Source organism: Limulus polyphemus, unplaced genomic scaffold (assembly GCF_000517525.1).
Source record: "Limulus polyphemus unplaced genomic scaffold, Limulus_polyphemus-2.1.2 Scaffold2608, whole genome shotgun sequence".
NCBI lineage: Eukaryota > Metazoa > Arthropoda > Merostomata > Xiphosura > Limulidae > Limulus > Limulus polyphemus.
Window position 1 is genome coordinate 120,128 of NW_013668218.1, and position 24,802 is coordinate 144,929.

Sequence of the window (24,802 nt, forward strand, 5' to 3'; positions counted from 1 at the left end):
GTAGTCTAGGACCATTTTCTTTTTAGTTTAACAACTTTAAACAAGATGTCTCCTTGAGCATATCACTCTCTCTCTCTCTCTCTCTATTTGTCTGTCTATCTACTTATTCATAGTAGCTATTACGGTTATTGTTGTAAGACAGATTTTTCAATGTATATGACAACGATTTAGAAGTTAGTAGGCTAAGAATGTGTAGATCAATTCCACATTAAATAATCTTATATAGAAATTAAATTTAGAGAATTGGGGTTCAGTGTTTATAAAATAATGGAAGACATGATTCTTTTAGAAACACATGCACCATTGTTGCTCATGATGATTTTGGATAGAAACTAGTTTATAAGTATTAATGAACTACATAAAAATTGACTAGAAATTTAAAAATCAGTATGTCCACTGCTTTAGGTAGAAACTATATTATAAGTCATTAATTCAGTCATTAGTAAAATGACTTAAAAGTTTACTAGAAATCTGTATATCAGTGGGTTCTTAAACATTTTTAGATGATAGATTATTGAATCAACCATTACTAAAATTATTCAAAAGTTTACATTCTTAAAAAGATTTAGATAGAAACTAAGTTTATAAGTCATTATTCAGTAATTGTAAAAATGATGTATAAGTTTACTATAAATCTCTACATGAGGTCCCCCAGTGGAACAGTGGTAAGTCTTTGGGTTTACAATGCTAAAATCAGGGGTTCAATACCCTTTGGTAAACACAGCAGATAGCCCGATGTGGCTTTGCTATAACAAACACACAAACATCAGTAGGTTCTTAAATAGTTTTAAGTGATAAATTAATTATAAATCATTGAATCAGTCATTAGTAAAATGATTTAAGAACTTATATTTTTAAACAGTTTTAGGTAGAAACTAAGTCATTATTTAGTGATTAGTAAAATGATGTAAAATGTTTACTACATATGTGTATGTCAGTAGGTTCTTAAATGGCTTTAGGTATAAACTGAATGTGTTATCAATAATTCATTAGTTTGTAATTAAATTTGTTATTTGTTTTTATGATAATTTTGCTCTTTGTTTTACATTTTGTTATGACAAACTAAGAATCTGAAACAAACTTGACAGTTCAATGGATTTTAATTTACTAACTTGAAATATAGAAACGAATAAAAATCCTATAACCACAGCGCTTTTGAAAGGTGGACCTTTCTTCTTCAGGGGCAAACTGATAATTTCCTTAAGCTTTTCTTAACAACTGCTGCCCTCTATATGCATAAATTTTTGCTCACTACTAGCCTACATCCACATTTTTGCACATGTTACAGCTATATTGTAGCATGCAAACAAGGATGCGATAATCTCCTACTAATAGGAGTGCGACAGGCCCGGCATGGCCAGGTGGTTAGGCCATGGTCGACTTGCAATCTGAGGGTTGCAGTGTCAAATCTCAATCCCACCAAACATTCTCGCCCTTTCAGCCATGGGGGCATTATAATGTGATGGTCAATTCCACTATTCACTGGTAAAAGAGTAGCCCAAGAGTTGGTGGTGGGTGGTGATGACTAGCTTCCTTCCCTCTAGTCTTACACTGCTAAATTACAAACGGCTAGTGCAGATAGCCATCGTGTAGCTTTGTGCAAAATTAAAACAAACAAGGGAGTGCGACACACCCTCACGCAGCTGACTACCTTTATACTGTAGAACCCAATCTTCACTTCTCTATTTGGCATATGACATATTGCTCACCTTTGCTTTTTTCTTTCAGTTTAGTGGGTTTTGGACTTAGTTATTCTACATAGTATCTTTTCTTGGTTTTTGTAGTTCATTTTATACCCAAGAAAATTCAGATGTGAATTGTTTTTAATTTTTTTGCTTTAAAATGAATTCTCAGCTTTGTGTTAACACTACTTCGACTGTTTCTGATACCCCAGCCTAATAACCTGCTGTTACTGTGGCTTCAGGAACAACTTTATCTGCTGAAGAGGTTTCAGCTCTAGTCCACCAGGAATTTGAATTTCTCATGCAGCCTGGGAGTTTATCTGAACTTCATGATAATGATGATTTGGACAGCATTATTCTACCAACCTCCTTTGCTGTGCTTTCGCTTTGTATACCTTTAGACGTGCCTCAGCCTTCATCTGCTTTCCTGGAATTAGTGACACAGGTTTGTTTTATTTTGTCTTTATCCCCTATTTCTTATTATCCTTCTCATTCCCTTTTACATGATTACACTTCTTATGATTATTTGGTTCTCCTTTCATCTCCTAATATCGAGGTCTATGCTGATCATTTTGTGGATCAGTTGAGGTTTGGGGTCGGTATGTCTCATCCAGTTATGAGTCTCATGATTTAGCCTGTCATTGCTCTTCAACTCAATTCCCAAAATTTGGAATCATTAATTTAGGTTTGGGGTTTGGACCCCGATACATCCATTTATTTTTTTCCATGCCCAATTTTCCTGCCTTCGTTTAACCCTTACTACACTTCTACTTTACCTTTCCTCCATACACCTCTTCTCTAAAGCTATTCATTGTTCCTCCAGGGAGTTTTCGGTAGAAACATGTCCTCTTCTTTTTCCACACCTTTGCTGTTTGGTATCAATGTTCTTTTAGCTAATGTGCATCTTCTCCCACGTATTTACATGATTTATGAATGGTCCTCTTTCTGCATCAAACTGTATTTGGTGATCACTCAGATTTGCTGGAGTCTTGTGTAGAGGCTGCTTGTCAGCACACTTCCCTATCCTCCCTTATTACTTGTCTGTCACAACCTGCTCATGTCCTTTTTCTTATTCCTCTCCTTTTCCTGTTCCTTTGTTATGGGTTTTGGCATTGAGTCGTCATATTATTCACCACTCTTGCATGCTGCCAACAGTTCCGCCTTGGATCCTCTTCTTCCTTCCATCCTTATAGGTCAACTTTACTTGGTGGTTCAACAGGGACAACACCTAGGTTAGTGTTCCTCTTCCACCTCCCCATCCAGATATGCACCTTTTCACATATGCTTCTCTGATGGCTATTTAGACTATTAAGAGGTCTTTGGTCTAGTCAGGGTTCTATATCAGTTGTTTGGAACTTTAGTCTGTGTGTCAGGCTTTGGCTCATTTCCTTACGGTTTTGTGGGGCAAACCATTTACGATTCATTCGAACAAATGGACAGTTACCTCCTACATCAGATGGCAAGGGGGCACCCATTCCCTGTCTTTTCTAATGTTGGATCTTCTTTTCTAGGCCCATTCTTAGTGTGTTTGCTTCTTGGCTTGTCATATCCAACATGCTCTCAATCTTCTTGTGGATCATATGTCACATCCTGACAAGATTCTCCCCATAGTCCCTCGATTCTTTGATCTTAAAGTGGTTGTGTTAGCTGGATGTGTTTGCCACTCACCTCAATGCCAAACTGTCTCTATTTTGGTCTCTCGTTCCTCATCCTTTGCTTTGGCTGTCGATGCCTTTATTGAACTGGCCTTTACCTTTATACCTTCCTTTCAATCTGTATCCTTCCCAAGGTTTTGTCCATCATCCACACCATAGTTCCTGTTACTTTGCCCACTTCAGTCATCACCTTCATTACGTCTTCCACTATTCACATCCCTTCTCTGCCAGTCTCACTCATCCATGTTGCATCCTGCCATTCTCACACTCCAACTTCACACGTGGATTTTGTCTGATCCCTTGCAAAGGAGGTTGGACTCTCCTCTCATGTATCATTGCTTCTTTCTGTTTTGGTTCGGCCTTTATCCTTGTCAGTGTATCAGAGGAAATGGCGATTTTTTTGCCATTGGTTTCTTTGACGAGGTTTCCTTCCTTTTTGTCCTAGTGTACTTCATCTTTTCGACTTTTTCACTTGGCTATTTCTCAATGGTCTGTCTGTCTCGACTGTGTCAGCTTACAGGGCAGCCTTGTCCTCTACCTTTCATTTCTCCCTAGTCTGCCAAGTTTTTAACTATCCTGCCCTTTCCCTCTTGTTTCAGTCCTTTAGTATCCTTCATCCTCCTCGCCCTACTCCTTTACTGGCTTGGAATCTTAATGTTGTATTGCATGCCTTTACTTTACATCCTTTTAATCCCTTATCTTCTTGTACCCTATGCCATCTTTTCTTGAAGACTTATTTTCTTCTCCACTTTGTTTGAGGTGATTGCAATTCGGATGTATTCGCCCATGACGTTCTTTTTTTATCCAGATTGTTCTTTCCTTTCTAAGTCTTCTGTGGTTCATGAAGGCTGTTTTGCTTTCACTACGATTTCATTAAATTCAATTTCCCATTCTTATCAAGATTTACTTCTTTGTCCTGTCCAGGCCCTCAGGTGTTATGTTGCTTGCATGACTTTCTTCTGTGATTCCTGTTCCTTCCTCTGTATCCACTGGAACCCTTCTTCTCCCATAACCCTTTCCATATTACTCTTACAGGTTGGGTTAACCAACTTATTCATTTGACTTACTCCTCCTTGTCCCCTGATTCCTTTCATCATTTTAAGGTCTCTGTTCACCAGATCTGACAACTTACTATGTCCCTAGTTGCTCATTTCCATTGTAGGAGATAATCTGGGCTGCCATGTGGATCACACAGCACATTTTTGTCTCCCATTATCTCCATCATTTGGCCATTTATGTTGAGATGGGGTGTTCCATCAGTAGATTTATTGTATCATAAGTATGCCTGCCCCAGACCGTACAACTCATGGACCATCATGAATAACATAGGGAAGAGATTATTGCTCATATGTTCATTCCTGTTTTTCAAAATAGGATATCTGCAGTCAACCATTGCACATTCTCTGGTGTTGCATTCCTCCAAAATTTCCACTGCAATATATCCCCCATCTTCTCATGGAACATGGGTTTTCTTGCCACTTACCAGCTCCGAATTGCTGGGATGGTGGACTATGGAGGCTTCCTCCTGAGTGTGCTTAATGCCATTCAGTTGAGAGTAGGGCAGTGGTGTTCTTCCAGTGTAGATGGTGGTCACTCTCCTCCTACAATGTACCTGATGTACAATACCAGATGCCACCTGGTGATGGACTGGATGATTACACCACATGCAGTTCACCCCTCTGGATGGAAACCCTCCTTCCTACTGCTGCCTGGATGTGCTGGTGTTGGTTGGAGCTGGAGTGGCCATCTTAAGTCCACACACACATGTGGTTGTGCTGAGACCCTTCTCCTACTGCAGACTGGATGATAATTTTCCAGTGCCGCATGGTTTTGGACTGGAGTTGTATTCCACTTTCTTAGTATCACCCGAATGTCAGGTTCCCAGGTGGCTGGTGTTGGTTGTGCAGTGAGTTTGTATACATGTGCTGACCTGGGTTTTTGGAACAGAAGTCCTCTTTCCCATCTTATTATTGAGTTTGAGGTGAAGACAGTAGAGACACTCAATGTGGCCTGGACAATCCATTCCTGGTGCCACCTGCTTTTGGACTGGAGTTGATCCACCAAATGCAAGCTGTAGTGCCCTATCCGTTTACACCATTGAGCGTGTCCAAATTTCTTTGGTTGTGCTTCTTATTCCACCCATTTAGCAACACATATCTTCACAACAAATGTGGTACAGTTTTTTATGGGTGTGTTCCTCTACACTGAAATGTCTCACTCCATGGGCTCTCTTCGAATGTTTTTGAAAGGGTGCTCATCCAGGGTTGTTGCATATTCATTTGCATACTACAATGTACCTGTAATACGTGGATGTAAGTGGGAGCACAAGGATAGTGGTGAGTGAAAATTTACACATGCAGAGGGCAGTAGTTGTTGAGAAAAGGTATTATGTGAGTCGATTTATACATGTAGGAAAATGTTAACATTCAGATATTTTAGGTGAAAATGACATATACTGGATGTGTGTTTATCATCTGAGATACAGCTGTCAGTACCCTTATTAATTTTTCAAATTGTGATAATGAATGCAAATGCTACATATTCTCCTGGATAATTCCTATTATTTTTCATATAAACAGTTATTAAATCTAATTTGCAGTTAAATCTTAATGATTTTCATTAAAGTTATTTTCTTGTAATGTTCATTAACAAATGAATTGTAAACACAATAAGCGTAACATTAAAATTTCATCATACATGTATATAACTCTTGGCCTAGAAAGTGGTCTTTGAAGGCTTGAAAATACCTTGAATTTTAATCTTGTTAAAATGTGTTATTGTTACACCTTTTTTTGTATTTCATAAAACTTCTTTTGTAATTTTTTTTAAATTACAGAAGCAGAAAATGTAATTACTGCTAGCTAAACTTCAGTTCTTTCAGAAGTATTTTTCTTTTTCCAGTGTGGCCCAACTATCTCCCCAACTTCAGCAAAGGAAATAACCTCTCAATCTAATGCCAAAGTACAGGTAGAAACAGTAGCAACTCCTGATTGTGAAATAATGTCATCTCGACTTCCAGGTACCTTTCCTTCCCAAGCTTCAGCGCAGTATCTGGATGCTAGTTTTTTTCTAGAGAAACAACAATATCATCTCTTAAGGTCCCAGTCGATGACAATTCCACGATTTGGGTCTGCTTCTTCTGGCACTGCCATTATCACAACTCAGCCATCTCGAGTTGATGCTGATATACCATGTCTCTCATTTAGTGCAACAGAATCATTAGTTAGTGGGATTTATTCCCCTATTTCACAACCAAATGGTGTAACAAGTTCTTGGAATGAAGCAAAATTAATGACAGATGGCATTCCATCTTTTGAAATGCTTACTCAGCCTGCAATTGTTATTAGCCAACCTACAAGCATCATAACTACAGCAGTACCCACTACGATCCCAGACCTTCAAATGTCAATCACCATGGCTCCTTCAAGCTCATCTTACCAAGCAAATGGGTTTAGTCACAAGCCTGTTGGTGCAACTAATCTACAAGACTTGAAGCTAGAGCTGCAGAAATTGCATGGCACTCTTTGTAGTTCTGCAAGTCAGAAAGCCGGTAGCAACCAAGGTTTGTCATAATATTCTGCTATTAAATTTCAGTTAACCTTACAAACAAAATTTATCTCTCATAAATGAATACAAATTACATATGAACTATTCATCTTGGAATTAAAAATTAGTTACTAAGACAAATTAAAGTAAGATTTTACTGGGATATTGTAATCTATAATAATAAAAGTGCGTGTCTGTGTCTATGACCACCATAACTTCAAGAGGAAAGTACTTAGAAACCTGAAATTTTACACACATACTATGTGGACCCTGAGGTTGTGCACTTAGGTATTATTATTTATCCATGTGCTTGTGCACATCTTTTTTATGGGGCAAGCTAGCAAAAAAGCACATAGAAAAGAATATGTAACCACCATACCTCAAAGAGGAAAGGACCCAGAAACCTGAAATTTTACACGTATACTAAACGGACCCTGAGGGTGTACACCTGGGTATTATTACTTATTCACGAGCATGTGTGTGGGCGCATCTTTTTAATGAGGTAAGCTAGCAAAAACCACATAGAAAAGGAGTGTGACCACCATAGCTCAAAGAAGAAAGAATCTAGAAACCAATAATTTTGCACCCATACTAAGTGGACACGGAGGATGTGCACCTGGGTAGTATTTATCCATGTGCATGCACATCTTTTTAATGAAGCAAGCTAATAAAAAACCACATAGAAAAGAATTGGTTCCTGATATTACAAATAGAAATCACATAGAGACAGACAGACACTCAGTGCAATGTGTGCACTTGGATATTATTACTTATGCACGTGCATGCACACGTATCTTTTTAATGAGGCAAGCTAGCAAAAACCACATAGAAAAGAAATGTGACTGCCATAGCTCCAAGGGAAAAGAACCTAGAAATCTCACAGTGTGCACACATACTAAGTGGACACTGAGGGTGTGCACCTGGATATTATTACTTTTCCACGTGCGGGTACATCTTTTTTTTATGAGGCAAGCTATTGAAAAGCCACATACAAAAGAAGTGTGAATATTGTTACCAAGGTTTTGATATATGAATAAAATTCTCTGAGATACTGTCAAGTCAAGAATAATCAACAAAATCAGTAGGAACTTTTCAGTGTACCAGCAATATCTTCTTAGTTGCCACTGAATATTATTTCTCTCAACAAAGCACATTAGCAGTTTAAAATGATTCTCTTATTTCCACAAATGTAATATCAGTTGCAAGCAGTAATTCTCTTAACTTAGAAATGCATGTGGGTGTTACTTATCCACATGCATGCGTGTGTACATCTTTTTAATGAGACAAGGTATTGAAAACCACACAGAAAGAAGTGGGTTCTTATATTACAAATAGAAATCAGAGACAAACAAAAAAGCATGTTGGTGTGCATGCACATGCAAATCTTTTTAATGAGGCAAACTAGTGAAAACAACATATAAAAGAAGTGGTTTCTTATATAACAGGTTAGCAAAAAAACATAAGAAAGAAGTGGTTCCTTATATAACAACTTCTAATATATAGAAAAAGCCAATGCATTTTGGTAACAATGTTTTCCAACAATGGCTTTTATGTTAAGTTGCTTAGCAATAACCTAATATTGTTGTTAGTCTATGTGCTGAAAATATAGAATGAAATGTATAAACCAGAAAACTGGAAAAATATTTGTTGTTTTCTAATCTAGAGTCTTGGTTGAGTAAAGAGGTTTGTTTTTTATTAAAAATGTTGGTGATGTAACAGAAAATACCTTAATTCAGAAACGATTTAAGTTTAAAATCAAGTGTGACATGACACACACTGGCTTTTATATAGGTTAGATAATGTGACGTATTGTGTCGTCTATAATTATCTATAACATATTCATCTAGAATATATCAACCTAATAAACCGAGCGAAGCTGGGTACTTTCGCTAGCCTATACAAATTAAAGGGCATGTGTAACTCCAAGAGGAAAGAACTAAGAAACCTGAAATTTTGTACCCATACTAAGTGGACCCTGAGGGTGTGCACCTGGGTGTTACTTATCCACATGCATGCGTATGCATATCTTTTTAATGAGGCAAAATAACGAAAAACCACACAGAAAAGAAGTGGGTTCTTATATTACAAATAGAAATCACAGACAAACAAACAAGCACGTGGGTGCACATGCACATGTGAATCTTTTTAATGAGGCAAACTAACAAAGAACAACATAGAAATAAAGTGGTTTTGTATATAACATCTTCTAATATATAGAAAAGATTGTGTTTTGGTAACAGTGCATTCAGCAATGGCTTTTACATTCTCTTGCTTAGCAACAAAAGTATATAGGTTATACTTTCATGCTAAAATGGGTTCAGAATATGCATACTGACAGTCATTTAGAACACATCAACTTTATAACCTGAGCAAAGCCAGGTACTTTCACTAGTATATTAATTTTTTAAGAGTTTCTTGCACATTTATTGTATACTATCTCTTTTATTTTTTTAGAGAGCTATCAATTATGTCGGAGTGTTTCTCTACCCACTGGAGTTTCAGCCCCTACAAAGCAGGTCACCAACAGATTTTCTCGGTTTCATGTAGCACCAGTTAAAGATGATCCTCTTATTTCCACAAGTCTCACATCAGTTGCAAGCAGTAATTCTGTTAACTTAGAAATGCATGTTAGTGTCTCAACAACTATGAGCAACTTTTCACCCTCTGCCAGTTCACAGTTAAGTCAGAGTTCTTTCAGCAATTTCGTTTTGCCTACCGTACTCAGCACATCTCCCCATCCAAGTGTTTCAACATCAGGTATAATGCTTAGTCCCTCAGCTCTTCCAGTTGTCAGTCAGGGCAGATTCCAAATACAAACAATTACAGATGATGTAACAATTGCTGCTGCCACTCAAGCAGTTTCATCTGACAAGAAATGGGATGCAAATGCAAATATAGTGACAATAGCATTCAGTTCTCAAAAATCCTATACTACCCCTCCAAAGGTAAGGACCCATACACTTTTTTTTTACATTGAAATCTTTTGATGCTGTAAGAGGTTAATACATCTGAATCAAACTGTAATGTAGGTTGGCTCTTGAATATGGAGTATAGTGTCTCAAAGTAATGAAAGTTACAAGAGAACTTGAGGAGAAAAACCAGCAATCAAAAGTGAAAACTTTAAAGAGTTCTCATATAGAAGTTAGTCATAGAAATATTGCTTAGACACTAGTGAAACTAACTCTGTTATTCATTTAAGTTCCTTCAAATTTTACACAGCTGAAAATCTACATCAACTCTCCTAAAAGTATGGCAATAAACCCTTGAGTTTCTGACACAACAAAAAAGAGTGATTGGTGCCTGTTAGATCATTTGGCCCAAATGAAAAAATTAGGAGGATTGTAGAAAAAACATTTGCAATTAGTTTATTTGATTTTTATCACAAATGCTAAGTCTATTGGTTTCTAATGCTTTGTCAGCTTTTGGGGTTTAAACCACAGTACTTTAAGAGTTTGTAAAGATGTTTCTTCTATTATCTCTAGCTGCTCATTGTGAAAACCCAACTTAATATCATTTCTTTCAGATGTGAACATGTAAGAAAATTTGAAAAAGTTAAAAAATAGTTGATTTGTGACTAATTGTATTGTTTCATGTTGAAGTACTTGTCTATTATAAACAGGTATAGTATAAGATTCTCACATCATATGTAAAATAGTTACATAACATTTGATTGATAGACCAGCCTGGTATTTGAACTTGTATATTAAAACTTCAGTTGTGAAAGGCTGCATCCCTCAGTGAGACCACAAAATAATTGTATACTATAATTCCGATACAGTATATTATCTCCTCTCACAGGTATAGCTATTCTCGTTCAGTGCTGCTCTCTATTTGCAAATTTTTTTTCGCATGCCACAAGCTTTGAGCTCCCATGTACCCTATGATCAATGTGGTTCATGTGTGTCTCACATGTAAATCATCATGCTGCAACTCTCCACCAATAGGAGTGCGACACACCCTCCTAACATGTGACTCCGTCTCTTCGATTCCACTGAATTATCACTTCTCATTTAGCAATGCTCATGGCGACGTTTTTCATTGTACTCTTCAATTGTTTTGTTCTAAACATAGTGATTTTTTGAATTTTTTTTAACATTAATTGAACGTTTTTGTACTTTATTCCAAAGTAGAATTGTTCTTCTCAGTTTTCATATGTTCGTGAACATAAGGATAACTTACTTTTTTTTCTAATTTTTCATTTATATATTTTAACACTATTGTGTTTGGTTATTCATCTTTAAAGATAAATTTCGAAGTTCAAGTTACCACTTCTGAGGTAATACCATCTACTAGCACACTTCCATAAGCTGTAGGTGGAGGAAACTCAACTATGGAATTATTGCCTCTCATTTGACGAGAGACTGATCGTTAAATGAGTCAATCTTCTTTTCCTGATGTTGCCTATTTTTCTCTGGAACATGCTGAATCTGTTCAGGCTGATGAGGAATTTGACACTCTTTCTCCTCCACTTGTTATTGCCGTGTCTTCCTATGCCCCTTCTGTGAAATCAGCTAGGCCTAATACAGCTTTTTTTGGGCATGATTTCTCAGGTGTGTTCTGTTCTATGAATTTCTCAGATTTCTTATAATCCTCTTCCTTCCTTGTTACACTATTGTGTTTCTCCCTTCCTCAGATATTAGGGTTCATGCAATGTTTTGTATTTCAGATACATAAGGGCACTAGCATGCTTTGCCCACCATGGGATCTGGATCAGTTTGCTTTAGTTAAACCATCTTACCCTATTGACTCTCCTACAATACTTGTCCACCATCCACCTCCTTTCAGAAGTGCTTCATCGAGATCCTGTGGGTTTTTCGAGGAATACCCTCCCCTTGATTACCTCCACATTGGCACGTTTGATTTCTTTGGCTCTTTCCTTACACACTTGGTTTCTCTGTTGTTGGGATCTTCTGGGGAGAGATGCTGTATAGTCCTAAGTTTGTTTACCACCTACTTATCTTTGGGACTTATGTTTAGCCCCTTTTCTCCAATGATCTATTTTCAAAGATATTCCTGAGACTTTAGAATTCCGTGAGAAATCAGTGAGACAGCAATCGACCCTTTCATCTTTGGTTGATTCTTTGTCTCATTCTGAGTCCAGACAAACCCCTATTACTGTTTCCATCCCACTTTTTCCTAGCCTTTACCAGTTCCTACCTCTAGGGTTTTCTCCACTCTTTGTATTTTGCCACAGATCTTTGGTTTACTCGGGTATCATCTGAGGGACTTGTCATCCACTTCCTTTCCCCTCTTCCATCATCTCAGGTACCCATATCATTTCCATTGCCTTGGGATCCTACTACAGTTGACATCTGTTTAAGGCAGTAGAGAATCTTCTCTCCCAGAAAGCCATTGAATCTGTACCTCATCCTTTTCCAGGTTTTTATTCCAGACTGTTTGTGGTACTCAAGAAAACTGAGCTAGAGAAGTCATTCCTTATACCCACCCAATAACTCGTCCATTTGGGTGTCCTTTTCAACACTTATCTCAGTTGGGCCCAACCTTCTCCTCTTTGACTCCATTTAATGGAGCTTCAGTTCTATATGCTGTTACTGCTTCCTCTTTCCCAGGGTGATTTCAATCATCCACACTACTCGTGATGATGACAAAACCTTGTCGAAACGTTGTACATTTGCTGTTATGTTAAACTTATATTAAAGTTTTCTTCATTACCCATTCAAGCCGTCTCCAGCCATTATTAGTCTCAAAGTGGGTTCCTCGTCATCGAATAAGAAATATATCACTCACGTATGTAGTCGTTTGTTTTTTTGCCATCGACTCTCCTTCTATATTAGCCCTGCTACTTTACATCAATACTACTAGTCCACAAACTATTTTAAAGTAAATAATGCAGGGAATAACACAGAATATTTTCATATGAACATCTGAGAAACTGGTGTTTCTGTGAGAAATTTTCTGGCTCTCTAATCTAATTGAACAATTGGAAATTTGACTGTAGCTCCCACTATGTTCTTGTGGGGAAAAATTCTCTAAGCTAAATTGTCAATTATCTGTAACATCACATGGTATAAAACATACACCAGTCAGTCAGTTGAAGTCTAAGCTATCTATTGCTTATAAATTTAATGGGAGTCAGCCTTAGAAAAATCTATCAACAAAATGTAATTTACAACAAGGTAGAGGTAGATGTGGAGAGTGGGTCAAAAGTAAATATTCATTTGACCTTTTAATAATTATTCATCCGTTCATTTTAACTATTAAAAGTGCTTTGTACATAAGAAAGCCTTAAATTACAAAAGTTTAAAAAATTTCAAGAAAAAGTAAGTATTATTTTTTAAAACTTAATGCATAAATAGCTTTATTTTATAATATATTCCCTAAATATCTTTACACTACTTGCTAAACTATTTTATTGACCTACCTAGTTAATAAATGACAACATAAAGTAATTAATGATATGACCATTAATTTGTTTTTATAATTAAAGTGAATGAACATTCAGTTGTTACCCTTAACTTTATGTATAAAATAGAGCTAAGAGCATATCTTTTGGCATATCTCTTTTAAATGTCATTTTTAAATTACTTACAATCATGAACACATGCAATACACATACATGTCTTATATTATGCAATCATAGAATAATTCTCAAAAATAATTTTTATCTTTTGATTATCTCTGTAATCTGTTCTGAAACATGGAAAGAAAAATACGAAAGTGGTTTCCAGAAAAGGAAAAAACAAAAGGAGAAACTAGAAAAAGAAAAACCTGCTTTAGAGAAAGTTCCCAAGCTATCCAACTTTTTCTCAGTTTGTAAGGAAATAGAAGAGCAGAACAACCCAACCAGCCCTTTAAAGGACAAAGCTTCTACCCTGAGTGATTCTCAACCCACTGTTGCAACTAAAAATTCTAACACAAGTGCAGCTTCATCCCCTTATCATTAACAAAAGGAAAGAGCATGTCAGATTGAAAATCTCATTACTAATTCTGGCAAGGAAGACGAGATCTCTCATCTGATCCAGCATTATGGCCAGTGGACAGGAAAAGAATAATAGAATTTTGGAATCGCAAAAATATGATTTCAGAACAAAATATAGCAGAACAAGATTTTTCAGCATCAAAGAGAGGTATGCATTCAACAGATGTTCAGAGATGCTGTTCATTGAACTTTCTAAAGATTAAATTAAAAATGACGAAACAAAAAAAAAAGAGATTGGTTGATTTATTCTCTTTTGTCTGGAAAAATGTTCTGCATTCATTTTAAAGATTCTGATGACTCTTTTATAAAAGGATTATGTGATTGGTCACATGGTTCTAAAGCTATACAAAACCATGAAAAAATTAAAGCCCACAATTATTCTGTGCACTGCTGGATGGGAAAAACTAATAACATAGAAAATGTGGATTCAAAGTTAAACAGTGATTTAGAAAATGAAATAAGATATTGGTGGGAGGTATTGTGTCGAGTTGTTGAATGTCTAAAATTCTTATGTGGAAGAGAATTAGCACTTAGAGGGGATAGAGAGAAGACTGAAAATTTCAATAATTGCAACTTTTTAGCTGCATTAAAATTTGCAACTAAATTTGATCCATTCTTGGCCAAGCATCTTGAAATGCATGGAAATAAAGGCTGGGGAGTTACCTCACATTTATCCTCCCAGTTTATGAAGAAATTATTATTTTGATGGCTAATAAAACTTGTGAGACAATTGCTGATAAAATTCATTATGCTAAATACTTTTCAATTATTGTAGATTTCTCACCCGATGTCTCATGCTCAGATCAGTTATCTATAATATTACGAAGAAGGTGATACACAATAGTATTTTGTTGGTTATGATTCATCAAGTGGGCATGCAGGAAAATTAATAGCTGAACTTGTCATAGAAAAATTAAATAATATGGGAATCACATTCAAAATGCACGTGGACAATCGTACAATAATGCGGCAAATATGTCCGGTAAATACAATGGCCTAGAAGTGCATCTCAAGAAAATAAACCAATATATTGATTACATCCCTTATGCAGCACATTCATTAAATCTAGTAGGCATGAATGCAATGGAAAAATTGCAAATGTGCATCATATTTTTTAAAATGTTCTTCAAACTCTGTACAATTTTTGTGCTTCTTCAACCAAGCATTGGCAAAGCATTTGTGATGGCTTAAGAAGTTATAACTGGAAGCCAGTTACTCATAAGAACCTCAGTGGAACAAGATGGTAAGCCAGATCAGTTTGAACAAAATTCTATATGAAAACTATGACAAAATTTATACCAACCTTGAAGATTTATCTAAGGATACTGATGCAAGGCAAACGGTAAGAAATGAAAATACTGCTTTGATGAATAAAATGAGAATGTTGGATATTGCTTTTATGACAGTATTTTGGAATACAAATTCTTCAAAGATTTAATTCTACAAGTGCTAAGCTTCAAGAAAAAAGGCTTGATTTGTCTACTACTGTAAAGCTTATCAGTTTGCTGAAAGAATATGTAAATTCACTATGTGAAGAATTCAGTAAAATTGAAACTCAAACTCATCAGCTTTCAAATATGGTAGAAGAACAGTTTAGGAGTGAGATGTCCAGAAAGAGAAAAAGAAAGTTGGCAAATAATGAGACTTCTGAAGGTAAAATGAGTTTATCTGGAACTCAGAAATTTTTATACCGATAGTTGACAAATTACAAATGTTTTTGGAAAATTGGCTTACTGCATATAAAGCGACAGAAATGAAGTTTGGTTTTCTATCTAATTTCAAAAATTTAAATAAGACAAAATTTTTACTGCAGCTAAAAGATAGAGAGGTATACTCTCCAAATCTAGACAGCTCTTTTTCCCAATTAAGTGGTAGAGTTTGCAAATTGTTTTGATAATGAAACTCCATCTGCCCAACAATGCACCAAAGAAATCAGAAAAAAAAAATATCGAATCTGTTTTTCCTAATGTTGACATGGCATTAAGAATATACTTGTGCCTATCTGCCAAGAATTGCAGTGCAGAGAGAGCTTTTCTAAAATGGCTAGAGTAAAAAATGGATTAGGTACTTTGATGTTCAATGAACGCTTAAATGACCTTTACTTTCTCACAATAGAAAGGACATTGCTGAGGCAAATAGATTATGAAGCTGTAATTAGAATATTATTTCCACCAAAGCAAGGTAAAAACGATTTTAGGATAATTTTTGGCATGCTTCCCTAATGTTGTACAATAACTATATTGTTTTTTATGAAACTAATTCATTCTTACTTACCATGTTGTACAAGTAAATAATTGTTATTATAATGGTTTAATTTTAATATATCATCCTTAAAAGTTAGATGCATCATATTCTAATTTATTTTGAATAATTAGCTCATATTCTGTAATTAACTTAATATGTATTAATTATAATTAACTTCAATTTTTTTGTACCCTATTCAAGGGGCCTAAAAAATAAGTGCACCAGGGCCTCACTACCTTAATGAGGGCTTGCCCATACATGTTCTTTGTTGTTATATTGCCAGCACGGCTTCCTTCTGTGGTGCCCTTCCCATCTCTTCATCCTATGGCAACTATCCTCTATTTGTGACTTTTTTCCTTCCACCCTTACCAATTGGGTTTGGCTTTTAATTTGATTGGCTTATTCTTTCTTGTCTTCTTCTTTCTGTAACTTGTTCCAGGTGTCTTCTCACCAGATTAGGCACCTTACTTTTTCCCTGGCATCTTATCTCCATCATCCATTGAAGGAAATTCTTCAATCAGACATGTGGACCACACCACACACATTCATCTCTCACTATCTTCATTGGATAGCTGTTTCTTCCTTTTGGGTTATCATCTTTCACCTGTTGCCATTCTTCAACTTCAGTGAGACTGTAAATGGGTAAGTTATCATTTTGAAAATATACCTCTTATTTTTTAGGGGCATATCCCTTTTTGTTTTTAAGGATCCTGCTCTGTGGTGATTGGTGCCTGTCCAGGTATACTAAAACTAGTCAAATCTGCATTGTAAGGCCATGATGACTTAACAGTTATAATTTCTATGGCCACTAAGTGCATGCTGTTGATATGGGGTGTTCCACAAGGTCACTCAAAGGTTTTTCCTCACAATATATTTGCTTCATTAATGTGCTCGTTCCAGACTGTACTAACCCATGGACATCATGAATAAAGCAGGAAGGGGATAGCTGCCCATCCATGTCATTCCTAGGGTTGAATATATCAGGAGTGGTCTGTTCTTCAAATAGGTTTTTGTGGTCACCCATTGCACTGTCTCCAGTGTTGACATTCCTCCGGACCCTCCATTGGAGTATGGGAGCCCTTACTACTTTCCAGTTCCAAGCTGCTGGTACCCCCCCACATGGATGTCACTTCTCAGTGGCTGGGTTTTGGATTCAGAGTTGGACCAATCAACATAAGTTGTCACACTTGTATTACAGGTGTCTCTGTTCCTTCACTCAGATGGACTCCTGTTCATTGCTACTGTGTTGTGGGTCACAGTGGATGAACATGCAGATTATTACAGTTCTTCCTCTTGTGCTATCTGTTGAAGATTTTCATATTCTGAGGATGTTACTGCACCAGGGATGTTTCCTGTCTGATTAGTTTTGAGTGGGATATTTCACAATACAGGGACATCTTTCTTAATTCGATCATCCTGATGTTGGGATCCTGGATCAGTAAAAGTTTTATGACTTTGCTATCACATGCCCTGTTCACAGACCAGTGGGTATAATATGTCCCTTTGGTCTGCTGAACTTGATATGAACACAATATAATCGTCTTTCCTACCCCCACCAGATGGCTGGAATTTGGATTGCTGTTGACTTACTGATTGTATGTTTCACATCCTACACCCATGTGGATGTTGGTTCCTAGTGGCTGGGTCTTGGATGCAGTTGACTTTCCATGTACAGCCTGTTGTGCTCTAGCCACTCTACACCTTGGGGCATATCCTTCTTACATTCTGATATCAAGTGGTTCAGATCCCTATCCAACCATTTTTCTCTCCCTCTTGCAATTTTCTACCCATGTTTGCAACACCTCTTTCCACACTAGGCATAGAGTATATCTAGTATAAATGCAGTCTCCCAGGTATGATCCTCTACTGTGAGGATCTCCTCTTTTCTGGGGTTCTTTTGATGCTTCTTTTGTTCCCTCACACCAGTCCCTCCATCTACTCAATGTGAGGTTCTAGCTACATCTGTGAGTAGAGATAACGTACCATATCGTAAGTTATAATTTTCCTATAATGAAAATGTATTTCCAGTAGGTACTTACCTCCTCCTCCCACCCTTCCTCCCCACTGAAAACAGTGCTTTCGTTTTCTGCCAAATTCGAAGTGGGAGCTCAAGATTTGTGGTATGTGAAAATATTTTTGTATATAGAGGGCAGCACTGAACGAGAATAGCTATATCTGTGAATAGAGGTTAGTACCTATCATAAATACATTTTCAGTATAGGAAAATTAAAACTTTTAGCAGCAGTTTTTTATGCCAAAGCATGCTGATTTATGTTAGACTATTTTTTCAAATACAGTTGTTTTAAGATACACTCATATTGATGATGCACTCCAAGTGTTGTTGTTCTTAAACTTTTGAAACTTCAGATTAAATTATTTTCATGTTCACCCCAACACCCACCTTACCATTGAAGATAATGGAAATTTCTCCATAAATGTTTGAATATTCACATTATTAGAAAATCAACTGCATTTGACATTTGCTTTTTTAGGAAACCAACACACTCGGAACAATATGTGAACTGGAAATACACGTAATATCCACAACAAAAACTTGGAACCTTAAACTGTATAATTCAAATTGCACTTGACGTACATACAACAGTGTAAGTGATGAATTAAGAAAAATATCTGAGCTTTTCAGTCATAAAAATTTTTAGCCTAAAGGAAAGGTTTAAAAAAAAATCAGTAAACCAAAATGAGGAAACCTTGAGATATTCAGTCCAACAATAAACCACAAAACTTTAGTACAACCACTGTCTCTTCAAAGAAATTATCCTTAAAAAAGGGACACCAAAGAAGTAATATATGAAATCAAGTGTGACACGTGTGAACAAATTTATTTAGGTGAAACTGGAAGAGAATTGAGCAAATAACCCTTAAAAGGGCTGTCATATGTTTTTAAATAGTTAAAGTAAACCAGAGACTCCATATTTGAAAACAACATTAAGATACTAGGAAAAATATTTATGCAAAGAAGAAAAACTGCAGAAGCTGTACTGATTAAAACCATCTTGGAACAAATATCCCAGAATTCCTCTCTATCTCTACTAATTATAATCCTATATTATTTCACAATACATTTTTTATTATAATGTGTTTTGTATTCTTATATTACTTTTAAATAATTATTTTCACCTATATCAAATATTAATTACTCAACAGATGCACTGCTAAGAAATAACCTTTTATTCTTGCCTTCCATTTTGTATAGTTCATAGAAAATATTTTTGTTTGCATAAAAGTAGAAACAGATTATTTAAAGCATTGTTATATTTATCAATGTGCTTAATTATCTGTCTCTGTTTAATGGTTTTATAATTAAACCTATTTTTATGAGTGTAAATGATGTGTGCAAAACTCTGAAATGTCAAATTTTCTAGAATACATTTGACATATTTTGAAATTCATATACATATTTAAGTCACACTATTAATTAACAAATTGTATGTTACAACCTACTATACTCATTATTCTTTTGCATTTGTGCCTTACCAGATATGTTAATTTTTTTCCCCTACTTATTGAAACTTAAATGGATGATATACAAGATGGTGCAAATGTTGTGCTCCATAAGGATAACAATTAAAAAAAAATTAATTACATTTCTATATTACAAATCCCTGTGGGGCATGACTTTTGTACCATCTTCTATATCTATAATAAATTGTCTTCAAAAGTCCTTAAATTTGGCATAAAGAATGCTGGACAGTTTCCTAACTAAAATATAAATGCATTTATGTAGAAAATAGTTTGCACTCTTAAAAAAAAGAAGAAAAGATGTACTTCTGGAGTTGAACTAAGATAATATAGAAAAAGGAATATAGATCAATTATCTGAAAATAGTATTGGCATTCATTAAAAAATTAAAGTTGTTTTTGGGATAATAAGCTTGATCTGCTGCTTTGTCTTGTGTGTTGTTATTTGGATTATTGTTATAATGTGGTATTTTCTGGATTGTGTATTCTGAAATTCCATGATTGATTTCTTCAGCAGTTATTAGTTATAGAGCAGTATCTAAACTACAGGGTTTGTTGTAAAGAGAAGTTAAATTAAGGTCATATTGCAGAATATGTTAAGTTTCTAAGTTTCACTAATAGTTGGACTATTTTGCCAGTTAATATTTAAGAGTATACTAGAATATTTTATCATTATATTTTGAGGAATTGTTAATATTATTTTATACAATATTTTGTTTCTGTTTTATAAACATTTTCTTATTTTATGCATATTATAGAATACTCTGGTTAATAATGAAAGGAAAGACTTGGAGCCAGAAGTTGTGGAAAGTGATGATTTCTTACAAAATCTTCTTGTAAGGTTGGTGCTATATATATACTTTACATGAATTAATGATATATTAGTGTAGCAATAGATTAATTTTACATCCAGTTATGTAGTGTTTTTCTCATTTTCTTTATTGACAGTATATTTTTGATAGGTTCATGTAAAATGTTTCTGATAGAGTGCTTTGTTTGTGATAGTCAGTATACAGGTGTTGTGATATGCATTGAATATGAGTTCAAGCAGAAATCACCTCAAAAGGCAAAAAGAAAGATAAAAAATCAGTTAACTAGATATATAAAATGTTGTTTTTGTTTATAATATATATTGTTATGTTTAGATTTAATTATACATGTGTGCATTAGTATGGAACAACTAAATAATGAAATTATTTTATACATAAAGTAAATTTTTGCTACTTTTACTTCAAAAACAGGCAGAAACATGAGTATGAAGAGCTTCAAAAGAGACATCAAATGGAGCTAGTAGCTTTTAAACATCGGAAAAAGCATGCTTCACCAAGAAGTGGTCATAAACGTAGTGAAAGTGCTAGTGCAGCATTTCCACATAGAGGTAACTTCCAAACAGGTAGGGACTTTGTTCAAGGTCAAATGCACCAGATAGCACAACTTTCAAGTTTTCAGCAGCAAGGGTTGTTTAGTCTAAAACAGTCTGAAGAGGAAAGGTCATGGTTTATTCCAGGCCCCTTAACTCCTGAATGGACTGCATTGTCACCAGTAGAGCCATACCACACTCCTTTTCAACATGTCCATAGTGCCCCATCTTTACCAGTAGCTTATCCACACCATCCCCATTTCAGCAATATCCCATACCTTAGAATAAACACCCTAGGAAGAGCACAGGTAGAAAGGGGAGAACACCTGAGACCCAGACTCTTACAGCGCTCCTTATCCCATGATCACTCTTACACCTTCCAACAAATAAGAGGGAGATCATTAGTATCCAGCCACCAAAACTTGCTAAACAAGTTGGAAAATTTAGAAAGTAAGGACTTTAGCCAAACTAGTCATCTCATCAGTGGAAATTCTGATTCAAACATGACATTTTACCAAATGAACCAACCTCAAATGCAGGAAGAAATGAAAGATCAAAAATATATTCATACTGGTTATTCCACTTCTTCTCCAGTTCAATCTCAGAACTCTAATATATCTCCAGTTCTTAGCCCTATATTATCACCCCCCTGCTTCAGACACATTCGTCATCCAGACAGCACAACAGGTCCAGGGTTTGCATCTCATAATATTTCCACAGATGTGTACATGACTGAAAGAAATGGTAACAAAAATTATTGTGACTTCACCTATGCCGACACTTCACTCAACCAAAACTGGCTAAATAATACATCATCCTTTTCTTCCAGAACATCTCCTAATACATATACTATATCTCAGTACCCTAGCCAGTAGCCACTGATTTAGCCTTTCAAAATTCATAAGGCATTGGAGTTTTGTCCACCATGCCTTTAGTATGATTTATATGCCACTTATACACTGCTATTTTTGTGTGTAAATGTATCATAATATAAGATGTAACTTTGTTGTAGATATTCTAGTAAAATACAGAAAATTATCAAAAATAAAAAGTAGTTTTGCTATTTTGTAGCAAATAATTCAGAATTAAGATTGTATATGTATAAGTTTGATATTACATTATTGTATTAGTAGACAAGATTACTCCACTTCATGTGTCAAAAAATACCTCCAAAAAATATTAATTACCAAATTTTTCTCAGAATATGCAGATAAACTACAAGTTAACTTAAGATTCTGTTTCTTAAATAAGTTATTATTATAAACAGAAAATGTATACAAAATCTTTCAATTTCTACAGAAAAAAAATAAATTGTGTTTTTTGTTTCATATACACACACACACACACACACAAGTACTATTTATTTTTGCTTAATTTATACTGTTTAACTTTAGGACAAAGAAGTTGTATTTCTAATATTATAGAGCAGCAAATGTTTGCAAAACACAAAGTTGTTACTGCATCTTTAATTGTTTATACCAAAGAAAGCTATTGCATATGTGTGTGTGTGTACACACACAAAAGTACTATTCATTTTTATTTAATTTTACACTGTAACTGTAGCACAGAGGAGTTTTATATGTAACATTACATAGCAGCAAATGTTTACAAAAAAACAAAGTTGTTACTGCATAATTCTAGGTAAGGAATACATTATCTCTAAATATAACCAATCCAAAATGTCTTACATAATATTTTATCCATACATTCATATAATCCAGACTGTTTCCTGTGTTTTATTTAGCTTTATGTTAGGATTAATTTTCTGTATTGCAGGAAAATAAATCTTATAGGCAGGTACTTGATTTGTTATAAATAATCTTCTAGCCATCCTCTGTGAGTAATCATACAGTATTTTATTCATTTATAATGCATGGGTACATCTTTTTTTTTTCATATTTGATGCTTGCACATTATCAATTCATTTATTTCCATATTATTCAAACTGAAAAACATTTCAAAATCACTTTTACTAGTTGATCAACTTCAAATTTCTAGCAAATGGTGAAGTGGTTAAAGATTTGTGGAAGTTTATCTAAACATTCCTCATTCCTTTACAACGTTATGTACTACAAAAAACATCTAGCTTGCAACATACTTAATAAATAAAAAATTGATATAAAAATTACATAAACTATTATGTATTATCAAAGTGTGTTCACTGCTCATGGGTTGAGACACACTGTTTATGGCTACATATTTTTTATCTACTTAGGGAAATTAAAAAAGCAAATGTTTTATAAATACCATAACAAAATGTCTGGTATTAGCCTTCATACTTTTATTTTTAGCTTGAGAAACAAAAAGAAAATACTGAAAATTGAGCAGTTTAGGTTAGAGAAGAAATTTAAGAACTGTTGTAAGCATCGTACAGAGTATTAGATTTCAGAAAACACCTAATTCTTTAATTGATTTGTATATAAGAAACACAAAATTTCAGTGAGAAAATTGATATTTAGTTTCATTTTAACAAACCATATCTGTATGCTTTGATCTATGTGACTTTTTAAAGGAGAAATAAAATGTATATAATGTACAGGAGTAATAATAAGCCTTTTAATATTAGTTTAACAAAATATACTTAAAATGAAGAATGAATATGTATGTGTTGAAATAGTGCAATAGTTTTTGATCCAGTTCTGGTATGGTGAATGAATTATTATTTCAAATTGAATACATGTGTGCATGTGTACTATTTAAATACATGGATCAACATATCATAATAACTGAAACATAAAGTACCTTGTTGCATGTAAGGTTAATTTACAGTTGTATAACATTTCTGGCTCTATTTTATCAAATAGTTCTACAAGATATTTAGAACAGAACTTGCATATTTACTCAGTTAGCAGAACACTTCTTCATATGCCATAACTGTTAGAAAACACAAAAGACTGTATGTAAATTACAAACATGTAGTTTTATTGTATTCAAGTAGCATTCACAGCATTAACATGAATAATTCCGTCTTCATATTCTACCTAGAGCCCTCTATACAAGAGTTTGGCAAACTGACTTTTGGCCAACATGTCTTACACAAACATATGTTTATATTTGTTCTGTATCAAGTTTATGCATTGATATTATCTTTTACATTTAATCCTATTTTAACGTCTCTTGTTCGTTTGTTAATTTTCCGTAGAAATTCTTTCCGAGAAACTTCTGTGATACAAGTCCTTTCTTAAATAAAACTAGTTTATTCTTTCTCAATTCAACTTTGCAATACACTTAATTTCCACAATCACTTTAACCTAAACACACGCTATAATTCACAACGAACGATTCACTCACTTTACTTACGGTGGTTATCGGTGTCTATAACTTCAATCTCCCTCTCTGCTACTCCAGTTCCGATTGATCCTCTCCTTTGTCTGGCATGGTTATATACAATCAAAAACGTGGGTGTAGCATGCACTAGCATCTTCGCGAATCTTCTAGACACTCATCACGTGTTACCAGTGTCACGTGACTTCCGCTGTCATAACACTGCCCCTTCTTTAGTATTGTTTGTCCCAAACAATAGCTACTTACATTAAACCACCAGATAATTAACAATAACTTAATCAAATGTACAGAATTTACAAACACAAAATTAAAATTCAACAAGGTTTTTCACTTTTATTGGATGTATCTTCTCCCGTTCTGGTCTCCATCTCGTTGGCTTCTGCTTCACGTGAGGTTCATCTGCTCCATCAGGAAATGTCCTATTATTGGTAATAGTCACATCAGCGAGGTAACTTCATGAAGGGCTTCACTGTTTCACTTCTCAAAACCGAGTAGAGTTTCTTCTTTGACAGAGGCTTTTTCAGGAGACACATCTTCAGCGACATCTTTTGTTCCATTGTTCACTTCGTTCCAACTGAAATGTCCTGGACCGTGATAACGCCAAAGCCTTT

At 35.0% G+C, this 24,802-nt stretch overlaps 1 protein-coding gene across 4 annotated transcripts in view; it reads left to right on the forward strand.

Moving 5' to 3' along the window:
• The window catches only part of LOC106467420 (serine/threonine-protein kinase WNK1-like), a 136,491-nt gene extending 114,356 nt beyond the window's left edge, over positions 1–22,135 (forward strand). For 3 of the 4 annotated variants that reach the window (XM_022395601.1, XM_022395600.1, XM_022395602.1), the window contains 4 exons: positions 6,239–6,899; positions 9,338–9,828; positions 20,305–20,387; positions 20,788–22,135. In XM_022395601.1, coding sequence (XP_022251309.1) covers positions 6,239–6,899; positions 9,338–9,828; positions 20,305–20,387; positions 20,788–21,781 — 2,229 coding nt within the window. In that variant the 3' untranslated portion in view covers positions 21,782–22,135. Of the gene's footprint in view, positions 1–6,238; positions 6,900–9,337; positions 9,829–18,559; positions 18,674–20,304; positions 20,389–20,787 lie in introns of those variants that run through there. The other variant, XM_022395603.1, reaches the window with a different exon arrangement.
• Positions 22,136–24,802: the final 2,667 nt, after the last annotated feature.